At 39.3% G+C, this 16,288-nt stretch overlaps 1 protein-coding gene and 1 long non-coding RNA gene across 2 annotated transcripts in view; both read left to right on the forward strand.

Annotated features, from left to right (window-relative positions):
- The window catches only part of LOC126203645 (uncharacterized), a 461,213-nt gene extending 458,405 nt beyond the window's left edge, over positions 1-2,808 (forward strand). The window contains exon 4 of the mRNA XM_049938023.1: positions 2,097-2,808. Coding sequence (XP_049793980.1) covers positions 2,097-2,563 — 467 coding nt within the window. The 3' untranslated portion in view covers positions 2,564-2,808. The remainder of the gene's footprint in view (positions 1-2,096) is intronic.
- Positions 2,809-9,229: 6,421 nt separating this feature from the next.
- The window catches only part of LOC126203649 (uncharacterized), a 165,442-nt gene continuing 158,383 nt past the window's right edge, over positions 9,230-16,288 (forward strand). Inside the window, exon 1 of the long non-coding RNA XR_007540330.1 lies at positions 9,230-9,280. This is a non-coding gene — a long non-coding RNA (uncharacterized LOC126203649). The remainder of the gene's footprint in view (positions 9,281-16,288) is intronic.

Below are 16,288 nucleotides of genomic sequence, written 5' to 3' on the forward strand. Positions count from 1 at the left end.
CAACACCCACCTTGGAGTGTTCAAGTTTCGCCGCCTTCCATTCAGTTGTGCTTCAGCTCCTGCATTTTTTCAGTCGTACTTGCAGCAGTTGTGCGCCAGTGTCCCTGGTTGTTCCAATTATATGGACGATATTGTGGTATCAGGTCACACCCCTGACGAACATCTGCAGAATTTGTGTGCCTTACTTACTGTACTTTTGCAGGCAGGACTCAAATGTAACAGAGACAATGGCAAATTTTTTTCAAGCTGAGATTCGATATTTAGGACATATGATTAACAGACAGGGTATCCACCACTCACCATCACATCTCCATGTGGTTAGGGACTTGCCAGCACCCAGGAACTTGAAAGTACTTCAGTCTGTGTTAGGCAGAATTACATATTATGTTTGGTTTGTACCAAATGCAGCGCACATTGCAGCACCTTTGCATCGCCTTCGGTGTAAGAACGTTCCTTTTGTTTGGTCTTCAAACTGTGACGCTGCTTTCCACAAGCTCAAATCTGCCCTGTTGAGTGATCGCTGATTGATTCCTTCTGATCCCTCCAAACCAGTTGTTTTGGCTGTCGATGCATCTTCCCATGGCATCGGAGCAGTTCTGTCGCACCGCATTACTTCTGTTGATCGCCCGATCGCTTTTGCGTCTAAATTGCTCAATTCTGCCCAGCAAAACTATTCTCATATCCAGATATAGGCTTTAGCTATTGTATATGGAGTGACCAAGTTTCATGATTTATTGTACGATCGCAAGTTCTATTTGGTCACCGACCATATGCCTTTGACGTCGTTGTTTCACCTGTCAAAGCCAGTTTCAGCCCACACTGCACAAAAGTTGCAATGATGGTCTTTGTTTTTGTCTAACTACAATTATGAAATTTTGTTTTGGCCTACGGCCAATGCTCTGTCTCATCTACCTTCTGTTTCATCTGTTTGATTCTTCTGAATTGCCTAGCATGTTCATTGATTCGCAAGATAAGGATTTCAATGATGGTTTTCCGGTGGATTTTTGTCGCATTGCTTCCACGACAGCCGCCGATGCTTCCTTGCAGATTGTTTTGCAGTATATTCGAACTCAATGGCCTCTGTCTGCTATTGGATTAGTAATCCACTTGTTCGACATTACTTTGTGGAATATCTCAACTTGTCTGTACACCATGAAGTTATTTTGGTACGAACTGACACTGATCAGTCTTGTGTGGTTGTACCTCATTCACTGCAGTTGGAAATCCTCCGTTTACTGCACGTCATTGGGGTATAGTGTGGACGAAGCTATTAGTGCGTCGTCACTGCACTTCGTTCGGTGTTGATAACCAAATTGAGAATTTGCTTGCTAATTGTTGCTCTTGCGCGGAGCACCAGTCTGCTCCCTGCCAGTGCTGTTTCACATGGCTGACTCCTACTGCACCTTCGCAGCATGTGCATATTGATTTTGCAGGTCTTTTCTGGGACACCTGCTGGTTAATACTCATTGATGCTTACAAATACTTTCCTGTTGTTGTACCTATGTCTTGTACCACATCTGCCACAACTATTCATACCTTGACGTCTATTTTTTCCATTGAATGCCTTCCTGAAGTCATTGTCTCTGACAATGGCCCCCAATTTGTGTCCTCCGAGTTTTAAGTGTTCTGCACTGTTAATCGCATTCGCCATCTGACCTCTGACCCATTCCACCTCCAGTCCAACAGCAAGGTTGAACACTCTGTGCATAAGTTTATGTCGCCGTTGAACAATTTGCTTGCCACGCACTTTTGCAAGCCTGCGCTATGGACTTTCTTTGCTTCATATCTCTCCCAGCTGCATGGCACCTGTTCCCCAGTGGAACCACTGCATGGCTGCACACATTGGTAGCTATTGCAACTGTTGCACCCGCCACTGCATGCTCCGATTGCTTCGCCTTGTTATGGCTGGGCGCCACATGATTTGGTTTTCTATTGTGTTTTCTCTGTCAGGCAGCACTGGGAGCAGGGGCGCATTCTTCTCCAGCTTGGCTGTGCCTTGTTTGTGATTTCTGGTCCCTCTGGCACTGTCAAGCAATGCCATAACCAGATCCATTTGTGACGTCCTCGGTTTTTTGCTGCTGGTTCTTTTCCGGCAGAATTGGATGCTCCACAGCTTCCGCTGCAACAGCCCATGACTCAAGTGACGGCGGCTCCGCTGCTCCTGCCTATGGTGCGGGTGCCCCTGACTGCGCCGCTGATCTGGTCTGCTGCACTGGGCGGGCGCCTCTCGTCACCGCCATGGCCCCACCTCCAGCTGCCATTGCTGTCGTGTTACTTCGTGGTGCCTGAGCCGATGGATGCTGACGCTGATGTCACGCCGCCACTGTCGCCCATGGAAGTTGTTGCTCCGACTCTTTGTCTGAGCATACCCAGTGCTGGTGCACGTCGCAGGCAGGTTTTGCAAAGGACATTTTCCTCTCCCCCTCGCAAGCAATTCAGAGATGCAGGTGGCAGCCATCCCTGCAATTCAGCTGTCCGCCCCCTCAATTGTGGCGCGCCTGGGACCCTCCCCCACTGTTATAAGCCCTATTCCATGACGGTGCACTGTTGCAGAAGTTTATAAATCAGTGTTGATGTAACACTGGTCTCAATGACAGACTGTGAAGGAGTGGGCTGGGTTTTGATCCTGTGGTGTTGTGCATGTCACCTGTGAAGTAGTGGCCATGTTGACTGAGCTCCAAGGCAGCTCCAGACCACTGCAATACAAGTGGTATGCCTAGGAGGGCAAAGAAATTAATTCTGTTTGTTGATGTCAAATTGTTCTAGTTTAAGTGTTTCGTTATGTTCTTGGTTTTTGAATCTATTATGCTTGCAACTTGGAAGTAACTGAATGTATTTTCTGACGATATGTTTTTGGATAACTTATTTGTGGCAGAAATTACAACACTGTGGTTGCTTAATGTATTATTGAAATTTATGAGCCTAATCATGCAAACCACACAAGGGTATTTAAAATTTTAATTATTTTACCACTGTTTTGCTGGATTGTAAAGTTTTGCTTTACAAAACTGGAGTGAGTTGTTTTAAGCATTTTAAAGACAGATAGAAGATCCAAGTTATTGGGGATGATTCTGAAAGATCAAGATATGTGTGTAATGACAACGGTAAAATAATTGTTATGTTACATAATTAGTCGTCTATTCGAAAAAGAAGTCTGACCCACTCAAACGATCACCCTTCCATATCCTATTTGGTCAAAGGGGGTTTGAATTATGTGGATTGTAATCATTTGTAGACTGTTGAATTATCGAGGTAACTGTTTCTTAATATCTCTCCAGGGTTGCCACAAGTTCCCTCAAGTGAAATTCCCTGATATTTCTCTGATTTCCAGATAAGTTTTAGCATTTTTCCCTGACAAATTTTGATCTCAAGAGTAAGGACAGGTGTAAGTTGATAAAAAATGTAAGGACTTCTGTACTTCTAAACTTCTGAACAAAAATGTTAAGTACTAGCATCAACATCTTTTGTAATGAACTGTTTTTAGATGGAGAAAGCAAGCAAAGTGGTATATATGTTTCATTAAGACCAATGATGTTATTTTATTTCAATAAAGCATAACACATTTGATGACAACAATAGGCATTTTGCTGGATTCGCAAGACAGATTTAAAATACCTTCACTACTTCCAGAAATAACCTCAGAAAAAAGTAAGCCTCTTGAAGGAAGTATGTAAGGTGGGGAAGATTTGTGTAAACCAACATTATAAGTGCCTGCCAATAAAATGTCGGTTATTATCCACTGTGTTATGTCCATTATTCTACAGATATTGTGTGATTTTTCTTTCAAGAAATACATGATCACATAGAATACAAACTGCAGTGACTACCACAATTTTCTTTGTCTTATCATCCATACTTTTAAAATATAAACTACTTTTGAAGTGCCAAAATGTAATAGAATAAATAAAATGACTATAAAATTCTGCACTGTTCAATGTACTTGCATTGTGACAGTCGCAATTCCTGAAATCCATCGCCTGTGACCTCTGGCCTGCTGAGGAACACCACAGTTCTTGGTCCATGGTTAAACCATGAAAATCTACTGCATTATGCCACACACAGCCTGAAGACTGGCTTGATGCAGCTCTCCACATTACTCTATCTCACACAAGGCTCTGCATCTCTAAATAGCTACTGTATGCTACATCCTTTCGAACCTGAGTACTGTATTCATCTCTTGGCCTCCCTCCCTTGCACTTCCCTCTAATACTAAATTTTTGATCCCTTGACATGTCAGAATGTGTCCCATCAGCCAATTCCTTCTTCTAGTCATGCAGTGCCACAAACTTCTTTTTTCTCCATTTTTATTCAGTAATTCCTCATTAGTTACATGACCTACCCATCCAGTCTTGAGTATTCTTCTGCAGCACCACATTTCAAAAGCCTCTGTTTCTTCCTGTCTAAAGTGTTTATCATCCACATACATACAGAACTACACTCCATAGAAATACTTCCAGAAAAATACTTCCTAAAATTTAAATCTATGTCCAACATTAATAAATTTCTCTTCTTTAGAAACACTTTTCTTGCCAATGCCAATCCACATTTTACATCCTCTCACTTTGACCACCATTAGTTATTTTGCTGCTCAAACAGCAAAACTCATGTAATACTTTAAATTCCTTATTTCCTAATCTGCATCACCTGACTACAATCCCTCATTCTTGTTTTGCTTTTGTTAATGTTCATCTTTTAACCTCCTTTCAAGACACTATCCATTCTATTCAACTGTTCTTCATGTTCTTTGCTGTCTCTGACAGATCTACAATCTCACTAGTAAACCTCAAAGTTTTTATTTCTTCTCCTTGGTCTTTAATTCCTACTCCTAATTTTTCTTTGGTTTCTTTACTGCTTACTAAATATACAGATTGAACAATATCAGGGATAGGCTACAACCCCATCTCACTCTCTTCTCAACCACTGCTTCCCTCTCGTGCCCCTTCACTCATAATCGACATATGGTTTCTGAACAAGGTGTAAATAACCTTTGGCTCCCTGTTTTCTAGCTGTGCTACTGTCACAATTTTATTCCAGTCAGCATTGTCAAAAGCTTTCTTTAAGTTTATAAATGCTGTAAATGTGGGCTTGCTTTTCCTTAATTTATCTTGTAAGGAATATCACAGAGTCAATATTGCCTCACATGACCCTACATTTGTCTGGGATTCAAACAGATCTTCCCCAAGGTCAGCTTCTACCAGTTTTTTCATTCTTCGACAAATAATTCATGTTAGTATTTCACTTATTAAATGTACTGTGTGGTAATATCCATACCTATTAACATCTGCTTTGTTTGAAATTAGAATATTATGCTCTTCTTCTTTTGTTAGGAGGGAAACGACTACTTTGAAAAAAGAAAAAAAAAGGGGGAACTACTTCTCCTATACATTAATTAGCTGGTGTTTTAACACTTCAGAGTGTTTCAGCAACTTTATGCAGACCACAACCAGCTGCCTTCATACTTGCAAACATAAACACAATTTATATTACTCAGTACCCTTGAGTACACTGCACATAGAATGGCTACTAAATTCTTTTATTTTGACTTTAAATATTTGGATATATTCAGTTTCCCGTCATAAGTCAGTTTATAAACAATTATAACTTTTTTCACCAGAATAAATAAGCTTCATTCTGAATACTCAGGATTTATATGTAATCTATATAAAAATTATATTTAATTCTAAATTGTGTTAGTGAATTTATGAATTCACCCTAAATTCACTTTTATCATGAACCAGAAATACCAGTATGGAGTATATGTACTGACAGGGAAGTATATGAATTCTTAGCTCCCTGAAGAGGCTTCTTGAAGATATTTACTTGTCAATTTGTCAAAATGTTCTTATTTCAACTTCAGTGGCAATAATATTTTTTTCATTTAAACTTCAACAAGTTGCAGATTATACCATAGGACAGAACTGAGTCAGACAAGTACATGAAATGTATTTGTAGTTGCAAATATGAACAAACATTAGCTGTATAATGGAGTGACAATGAAAATTTTTTTGTGCTGGACCTAGACTTGCGGCAGATTTCTGTCTTATTAATAGCTGTCAGTTTACCATTAGGTTACCCGAGCATTCTCCATGGCTAGACCCAAACTTCCATATCTCACCAACCTGCACTTGTTCATCTGTTATGTATATTCCCGTACAGAAGAGATATTTTAATTGAAAGTCACTAGCCCAGTATTGGTGGATAAATAAAAGATTGCAGTGGCTTTGTTGTTCTGAAGTACAATGCAATATTCCTTTAGATATGCATGCATGTGGAAAGGATCAGGCACAGCATGGACAACCATCAGATGTATAACTGAATGACAATAATGAAAATTTGTGCTGTACAAGGACTCAAATGCGGATTTCCCACTTATCGGGAGTGATCACTTTACCATTAGGCTATCTGAGTGTGACCCACAGCCCGACCCAAATCTCCGTATGTTGTCAACCATGCATCTACAACCGGCATTCGTATGTTAATTATGTATATTGCCATACAGGGGTGACATTTTTAACTGAAAGTCGCTTGCTAAGTGTCGGTGGATGGTTACAATATTGCAGTGCCTGTGTTGTTCATAATTATTATGCAATGTTCCTGAAATTGGAATGATCACATAGAAAATATTTTGGGGGAGGCAAACCCAAGACTTCATTTTACTGGTAGAGCACTTAGAAGATGCAAAAGGTGTACTAAGGAAATTGCCTACATTATGCTTGTCCATCCTCTGCTAGGGTATGATTGTGCAGTATGGTACCCTTAACAGATGGGATTGACAAGAGGACATTGAAAAAGTTCAGAGAAGTGCAGCTCATTTGGTATTGTCAAAAATTAGGGGAAAGAGAGATGGACATGATACATGACTAATGATTCCATTTATTAAAACAAAACTGTTTTTCAGAACAGTGATCTCTTTTCAGCAAAGTTTGTTTTTCCCATTCACTGTTACAGAGTGCAATGGTAGAGGAATAGTGAAAGTGTTTTGATGAACCCTCTGCCAGGCACCTAAAGGTGGCTTACAGCGTATTTATGCAGGTGTAGCTCAAGGTGACACTACCTGAAGAGGTGCAATGAGATTTATTAAATTGTTACTTCACCTGATGTTGCTAAATAAAATGATGTACTATCATGTAGGAGGTACTTTATGTACAAAAATTAATTCTGAATGGTGATAATAACTGCGGATCAGGATGTGATGAGATGAACAAAAATTATGTCATACTCCTGTGATATGTCTCACAACAGGACTGGTACGTAGAGCTATCATCACTATATGACTGCATATGGGCTATTCTTGGTGTTGTGGTAGATAATTGCAGATGGCCTTGTGACTGCGATTGAGTAGGGAAACATAATAGCTGCATAGAATCTTATTGTGAATTATGTTTTGCAGTATCTTCAATATCTTGGCTATTTGTGTATCAAATCATGGCAATATAGCAGTTGTGCAAACCCTATGGACAAAAAGTTTGTAATTTTTGCGAGATGTGTCTCTGCCAAGTAATATGGTTCAATGAAATGTGGGCCACTCATAGAAATAACTGCTACAGTGTATTGGAGAAGGTCACTGAAAGAAGTGTGCAATGAGAAGAACAGAAATAACAATTTCATTCAAAGTAGAATTACACTAAAGTGTCCGTGTTTCATTATGGTCCCCAGGTTTACAAATGGCGGGACATGGTTTGTAATGGAATGTGTGATCACCACTGATGACAGTGCATGCTCTATTGCATCCTCCTATGCTGACCGTAAGGTTGGTAATAAGTTTTTGTGGCAGGGCATTTGATTCATCTACCAGCAGGACTGACAGCTGCTTGATGGTCCTTGGTGAATGTGGATGTGCTGCAATACATTTCCCGAATGGATCTCACACGTGCTCGATGGTATTTACCCCACGGGAATGGACAGGCCAGCCCATTCGCCAAATATCCTCTCACTGCAAGAGAACCTCCAACAGTGCTGTTCGATGCGGCTGGACATTATTATTCATCAGGGGCCCTATACGAAACTTTAGCGCTTTCATAGTTTTAAATAACAACAGTATTTGGAATAAGAAAGTAGTTGGGATAAGAATAGTTGTGTGAACTGAAAAAAAATTCTTTAAAAATAAACCGAAAAAGCGAAATAATAATCATAAATTTATGACACACCCTTTTCTATATATTTCCTTACAGAAAATTTGAACGAAATTCTTTCCAGGGCTTTAGAATATCTCGTTGTAAATGATATGTCATATAAGAATTAGAGCTTCATGAACATTTTATTTTTCATTTTCCTTAAGGTATGTGAAAATATTAGTTGATTTAACAGAGGGAAACATTCCACGTGGAAAAATATATCTAAAAGAAAGATGATGAGACTTACCAAACAAAAGCGCTGGCAGGTCGATAGACACACAAACAAACACAAATATACACACAAAATTCAAGCTTTCGCAACAAACTGTTGCCTCATCAGGAAAGAGGGAAGGAGAGGGAAAGATGAAAGGATGTGGGTTTTAAGGGAGAGGATAAGGAGTCATTCCAATCCCGGGAGCGGAAAGACTTACCTTAGGGGGAAAAAAGGACAGGTATACACTCGCATACACACACATATCCAACCACACATACAGACACAAGCAGACATATTTAAAGGTCTTTAAATATGTCTGCTTGTGTCTGTATGTGTGGATGGATATGTGTGTGTGTGCGAGTGTATACCTGTCCTTTTTTCCCCCTAAGGTAAGTCTTTCCGCTCCCGGGATTGGAATGACTCCTTATCCTCTCCCTTAAAACCCACATCCTTTCATCTTTCCCTCTCCTTCCCTCTTTCCTGATGAGGCAACAGTTTGTTGCGAAAGCTTGAATTTTGTGTGTATATTTGTGTTTGTTTGTGTGTCTATCGACCTGCCAGCGCTTTTGTTTGGTAAGTCTCATCATCTTTCTTTTAGATATATAGTTGATTTAGTTAGTCCTGAAATGGCTACACGCAACTGCCTCTAAGTAAAGAATGGATATGGTAAATACAATCCTGCGTGTTGAAACTTTTGTCCCTGTGACTTGCTTATAGCGACAGCAAATGCAATTTTAATTCGCTTCTTACCTGGTAATCACTAAGACCTTAATAAATTCTAACTGTATTTTGGGATTTTGTTTGCGATTATAACTTCATGTAAGCACGTTAGGCTGTAGCAGCAATTCGTAAATCACAATTTATGTTGACAATGACTAATATCTTTGTCATTTCGAAACGTATAATCATTTAGAAAAGTCAACCTGTACGGGTAGCATTCATTTCACGCTAGGTGAGTAGAGATAATGTATTACCGCAATGGTCACTGTTATTATCTATGACAGTGCTGTATACAAATTATCCAGTTAATAAGGGGTTATTTGTAATAAGATAATATGAAAAGTGAGTCTCTTGTTCGTGAGTAAGACGTTAGCTTCACAAAATACAGGTATGATGCTGGGCATCCATGATGCCCATTTGCCTACAATAGTTCAAAATTTTTGACAAACAGTAAGTTTTTAGCGCAAACTCGGTATGCAGTATGAGAAACAATTAAAAATTTTCTAATGATGCCTCATTCATCTCTGTATGATTAGAATGTCTTGAAGAAGAGGGTTGTTGACTTGTGAAATAATATATATGAATGAAACTGGAGCCAGTGCTGAATGCATCTCCGGAAAGACAAACAAGGGAAACAAGTACAGTGTTGCAATATCGTTGACATGTGGGTGTGGAGGTCAGTTTGATCAAGTAACATTATGCCTTTGCCTACCATTAACACCTGCACCACGAAAATAATCATGTTCGACAATGTTCCTGGATGCATTACCTATTACTACCTCTCGCCACATGGGGGAAGATGCAGCTTCCCAGAAGTAGTGTTTTGGTACAGCAGTCGATATCTGCTATGTGATGCGCAATACTTGACATGTATTTACATTCCCCTGTAAGCTAAAAGTATCAGTTTGCTACAATGGAAGAGTAAAAATAACGTATTTCACTTTCTGACTTTTTGTAATAGAAAAATATCCAAAAGTGTTCTGCAAAAGAGCTGTTGGCTGTGTTCCAGCTCAAAACACTGTGCTCTAGAGTTTGCCTTTGTCACACTCAGGTGACTGCAACTCGTCATTTCCTAAACCAATGATGTATGCTGGTACACTCGCTCTGCCAAGCATGAAATTATTTCCCTTTTATTCTGACTTTTCATGTGAAGTATCTGTGATGAAGCGAATGATCATAGTGCAGAAACTAAACTGTTGTGGCCATTTCTCAGCAGAGTATGTCATGAGGGATGTTTAAGTTTTAAGATTTCCTTGGGAAAAAAGTCAGGATTATTAGTTTGTAGCTGTGTCTGTGACAATCACAGATAAACTCTTCTCTACTACAAGTTTCTTTTCTCAGGCATAATCTCTCGATCTGGGACTGTTATACTGTGAAGATGGCATCGGAAATATGAAGCTCTGGAAACTTGATCTGTATTGAGAGTTCTGTCATGAAGAAATTGCAAGGTTGGTGATACATAACATACATTGCTACAGATAGGCTAAGTGGTTGGCAGTGAATGCATTCAACAATGCTAATAAATTCCTGATGAAACAAGATGCTGAATGAAAGTGAATAGGTGTACCATTGTGTAACTAACGCTCTAGTACAAAGGTAAAACAGATGCCCTACACTGATCTCAGTGAAGGTTTTCTATGAGAACTACTAAACAACAATAGTTACACTCAATGAGAATTCTCATGTTGCTCAAATAATTTGTTTATTGTAAACAAAAATCAGTTTTAAATGCTAGGCAAACATTGCTGACTGTACTGAGTGTTAACCTCACAATGACGTAACGCTTCTGTTGTGGTAGCAGCAGAACCACAGCGTCTCCATCCAACAGGTGGTGTCTTGTCAGAGCCCATGATGTCGGCACGTGGTGTTGCTAGTGTGTTCGCTGCACTTATAGTAGGCGGATGCCCACCGCAATAGGAAAAAAATCCTCATTGGTGATGAGCTGTCCCTGTTGCCTGGAAGGTGGGTGTACACTCCAACACTAATGACTTTGTCACTGCTGGCTGACCTGATACAGGGGACATTAGGCCTGTCCACGACAACCAAGCACACCTGTGGACAACAAACATGGTGATTTAAGTGCTGGTGCCTATGCCACAAGAGAGAAATCTCAAATTTCAAGTTGCATGACAAAACACATAGACCTTACACATAAAGAGTAGAGGGAGGTGCATAGCACAATCAGGAATTCATCAAAAGGAATCAGTTTCCAACTTTGAAACAAATTTTATAGTGGAAAAAAATATTACATTTTAGAAGTTTGGCCTCTTTAGCTGTTACCACCACGGATTTCAAATGTATAAGCTACAGTTTCTACATTTTATAGTTATATGAGGGACATCCTTATATTTTAATCTTGCCATGTGGCTTTGTGGTTAATGATACTTTGACAAGGGTAATGATATAACGTAATTTTTGCCTAGTGAAGTTACTAGTGCCTATATTTTGTTAATTTTTTTTGTTTCAATATGCTCATTACATTTGTTATTGTTTATACCATTAAGTTTCACCATAATATCCAAGAGTGTGAAACTAGCTATGGATGAAACTGGCTAATCACCTAACATCTTTCAGTACAATCTTCTCATACTTCCAGCCATGTCAAGAAGTCGTACTTCCATGTGTTTCTGGACAAGTGCTATTAGCCCACTGTGAAGTGGTAACCGACTGTTGCCTGGTTGCTGTTCTCATCTTTACTTAGCCATGGAACCAGCGGCTGCTAAGGCCATCCACATAAGACTTTGAGGATATAGCCTTGGATACAACTCGCAGAAAGTCAAGTTGCTGTTACTACCTTTTTTACAACTCATTCGCTGTCTGCTTCTTTTACAGCAGAGCAATTCAAAGATGATGTCTTTAGGCAGGTGAATGATGTAGCTAAGTACTGTAATCATTTACAAGTTCTCAAGGTCCAATTTTTGAAAGAATATTGGTCTACAGCAATTCAGCAAGAACTGCTCATAGATTTCTGGACCAAAGACTAGTATCAACCTGGTCAGGGCACAATGAAGGCATTCTGTAAGTACTGATGTGGGGGTGGCTGTACAGTTGTTGCTGTGGGTAAAACTTTTGTTACCATACTGTGTTCGGTGAGAACTTGTAGCACCGCTCCATGACAATTACGAGAATTATGAACGTTTTCTCGAAAGAGTCTAATATTATCACGGCCCTTACAGTATAGTGCAAGATATACCACAACAACTGCGGGAAGGTGTAAGACTGGTGCCCCTTATGATGATGTGCATGACAGGCAACAGAATATCAATCATTCTGATGACCAGTTTTATGTAATAGTGAGGAACATAAATAAAGTGTGGATAGCAGCTGACACAGGTGACCTTGGTGGTGAGGAGGTGCACTCAGTGGGGGAACAAGATTGCTGAATATCTTGGTTGGGCAGTTGAAGGTACATTCTAGTGAACTTAGTAGGAATGGAGACAATGATGAGTGGGGGAGACGTTCCTGCACCACTGAGTGTGTGTGAAGAGCCACCTGACTTGTACAACAGTTATTATTATGACATATCTGACGAATTAAATGCTGCTGGTACTATTGGGATAGTGTGACAGTTTGACAAAAAGCAACTGACTGGAACTGGAACAATAAGAAATAAAAATTCGTTGATGTGGGAAGTCTGGGGACTTCAGGCTCCAGAACAGTATATGAAAGACTGCAAGGAAGCAAGCACTTCTGAACTGCAAACGAGAGAATTCAAACAAGCATGTTCATTACAAAATGCAAGAGTGCCTCCGGACGGAAGTAATATGATTTATAAATTTGTATGATCTATAAATTTGTATTTGATGGAGATTCCAAATATGAACTGCCATCAAGGTTGGACAGCGCTCATGCAGTGTGATTTTCGACTCCCAGGCTCAATGGTGAATAGGAAGAGCAAAGATAGAAATTCAATGCCTGTGACTGAGTTTGGTAAAAAGAAAAGCCAAATAAAAGAGTTGTTTTGTGGAGGAGAGTTGGTGCCCATTTCAGCTGATGTCAATCCATTTGTAAAAGTAGTAGTAGGTGGCTTAGAAAGTGAGGTATTGGTTGACAATTGTTCACAGATTTCAGTGACTTCACCCAGCAAAATGGACACAGTACTATTGCTGATCTGTAACGTTAAAATTTATGGTGCTACAGGGATGGTGACCAAAAACAATCCAACATGAAGTCAAACTACTCTTGCAGTTCAAAATTGTGGTCACAGAATTACACACATTAGAGAATTCGGAAACTCAGTGTCAACATGATCATAGGTATCGATTTTTTAATATGAATTGTTGTGATGTAGATGTTGAGTGGTGTTGTATAATAATGTACATGCAGTGTTAATGTATTTTACATCTTTGGTGCTCTTTAACAACTAAATAATTCAAGTCAGTATTTTATGTTCAGTGGTTGGTAATACACACCTGTGTGTGGTTTTTCTGTATATTGTTGTTGTTGTTGTACGTGCTTTGTGTTCCACCGGTACCTAATAAATCATGTGTATTTCCAAATAAGAAAATATTCGTTTTCTAACAAAATCTCAGCAGGTTATGGGCCCAGGTGCGTGTTAAAAGGACACTTGTATGAAAATAATAACGTATCTCTGCGCAAAAGGTTTTTAAAGTTATCTCCAAGAAGACGTCTCTGAAGTTGTTAATTCCACGCAACCAACGATGGATTCAATGAGAATTATCAACATCGGAGCTGTGGAAGGCAAAACAAATTGGAGCACTTGGAAATACAAAATAAGTATTTGTCTACAAGGAATTCCTGGTGCACTTGATCTTATGGAAGGCAGGTTAGTGAATTTCAGAAAGTGCTACCGTTGAACAAAGAGTGATCTACAGAAGTGCTTTAGAAGCTTTTAACAAAGCAGACAGCAATGCTCCACTTGTTTTGACTACAAATATGTCGGAAAAAACTTTGCAGAACATAATGCATCTAAATACAGCATGTGAAGTGTGGACAGAATTACACAAAATATTTGATGGTGTCTCTGAAGACAAAGTGTACAACCTTTGTTTGCAGTTCTTTAGTTACAAAAAGGCTCCTGAAGACGATATGGCAACACACATTTCCAAACTGAAAAATTTGTGGAGTGAATTGAAACAGGAAATGACTAAAGATATCGTAAATAATTCAGAAATGCCTTATTTGTTTTTGATTTGTAAATTATTAGGTACACTATGAGAAGACTATTTTTCGTTTAAATCTAGTTGGATGCTAACATCTAGAGATGACAGAACAATTGATAATTTAACAAATCAATTGTGTGCACATGAAAAAGCTCTGAGTACAAAGGAGGGTGATTTTAGTAAACAAGAAGCCCTCACTACAGACTCGTCAAGGCTGTTATTTCAGCAAGTAAATCCAATGGAGAAAAAGAAGAAAAATAAATTAATATGTAATTACTGCAAGAAACCTAACCATACAATGAAAGTGTGCAGAAAGTGGGCAGCAGATGGCAAACCTCCAAAACCAGCTACCACAGATACAAATATACTACTTCTTGCTGTGACATCTTCTGTGATGAACTCTGAATGTAGAAATGAGGACTGGTATATAGACAATGGTGCAACAAGTCATATTACAAATGACAGGAATTGTTTCAAAACATGTCAGCCTTTTCTAACAAAACACTCAGTTACTACAGCTAATGATGACATAATTGAAGCAATTGGAAAAGGTTCAATAGACACAGAAGCAGCAGTTGGAGGAAAATGGAACAGAATTACCTCGACAGATGTATGGTATGTACCTCAGATTCACAAGAATATATTCTCTGTTCTTGCAGCACAGGATAAACATCCAGAAAGTAAATTCACATCAACTGCAGGAATTTGTCATCTTAAGACTGATAATGTCACTAGATTGGTAGGTGTCTGTGATCGCTTTGTAGACCTTTTTAAACTTGTTCTAAGAAATGTGTAACCTAGCTCCCTCAGCGAAGTTCATACCACTAGCAGAGACAATACGTTGCAGCTTTATCATGAAAGATTTGGAAACCAGAACAAGCACCATGTGAAGTCTGTACTTAGTAGCGAGTTAAATATTGAGATGGAAATGGACAGTGAACTTTGTGAAGGCTGTATTGATGGCAAGGCTCATCGTTTACCATTTGGCAACAGAAAGAGGACAGTAGAACCAGGTGAGCTTATTCACACTGATGTATGTGGTCCATTTCAAGTACCTTCTGTGTCAGGGCACCGGTATTTTGTTCTTTCCAAAGATGATTGTACAAAGTTTAGGGCAACATATTTCATACAAGAAAAGTCTGGAGTTGCAGAAAAGTTAAGGCAGTTCATAGCTGAAGCAAAAGCTGCTGGACATACCATCAAGGAACTTCTGAGTGATAATGGGAAAGAATTTGACAACAAACAAGCAAAAGAGATTCTTCTCAAAGGGGGTATAATTCAACACCCCTACAATGCCATACACTCTAGAACAAAATGGGTCCAGTGAAAGAGAGAACTGCACAGTTGTGGAAACTACCAGAGCCTTAATGCATGCACATGCAAACATTCCACAGAATCTTTGGGCAGAGATGGTGAACACTGCAACCTACATTCTAAACTGAACAGGGGCTTTCAGTATTCCAGGAACATCTCCATATGAATTGTAGTATGGAAAGAAGCCAAGACAGAAACATCCGCAGGTGATAGGCTCCAATTCCTATGCTCATATTCCAAAACAACAGAGAAGGAAGATGGACCGAAAAGCACTGAAAGGTGTTTTCATGATACAGTAAGGTTGTAAGAAAATATTTCTTGTGCTTAATGTTGATGATGGTCTGATTGCAGCTCACAGTGAACAGGAACTTGAAGACATTGTCAGTGATTTAAATTTACTTCAGTGCCTGCATCATTTTTCTTAGGTCTGGAAACTGACCAACAAGAACGTGAAACTGTATGTGTAAGTCAAACTCATTACACAGAGAAAATACTAGAGCATTTCAACATGAAGAACTACAAGGCTGTAACTACACCCATTATAAATAACAATGATACCGAAGAAAGTCCTTGCAACTCTGAATTTCCATACAGGCAAGCTGTTGGAGCACGTATGTTTCTGATGTGTGGCAGATGTCCTGACATTGCATATGCTGTCAGTGTTGTATCAAGAAATCTTGAAAATGAACAGATCGTGATGTAGTGAAAGTTAAAAGAACCTTACGATACCTTAGAGGCACAACAAATTATGGACTTGTATATAAAAACAATTCTAAGAAGCAGGTTTTAGAGTGTTCTTGTGA

This window comes from Schistocerca nitens, chromosome 9 (assembly GCF_023898315.1).
Source record: "Schistocerca nitens isolate TAMUIC-IGC-003100 chromosome 9, iqSchNite1.1, whole genome shotgun sequence".
NCBI classification, from domain to species: domain Eukaryota; kingdom Metazoa; phylum Arthropoda; class Insecta; order Orthoptera; family Acrididae; genus Schistocerca; species Schistocerca nitens.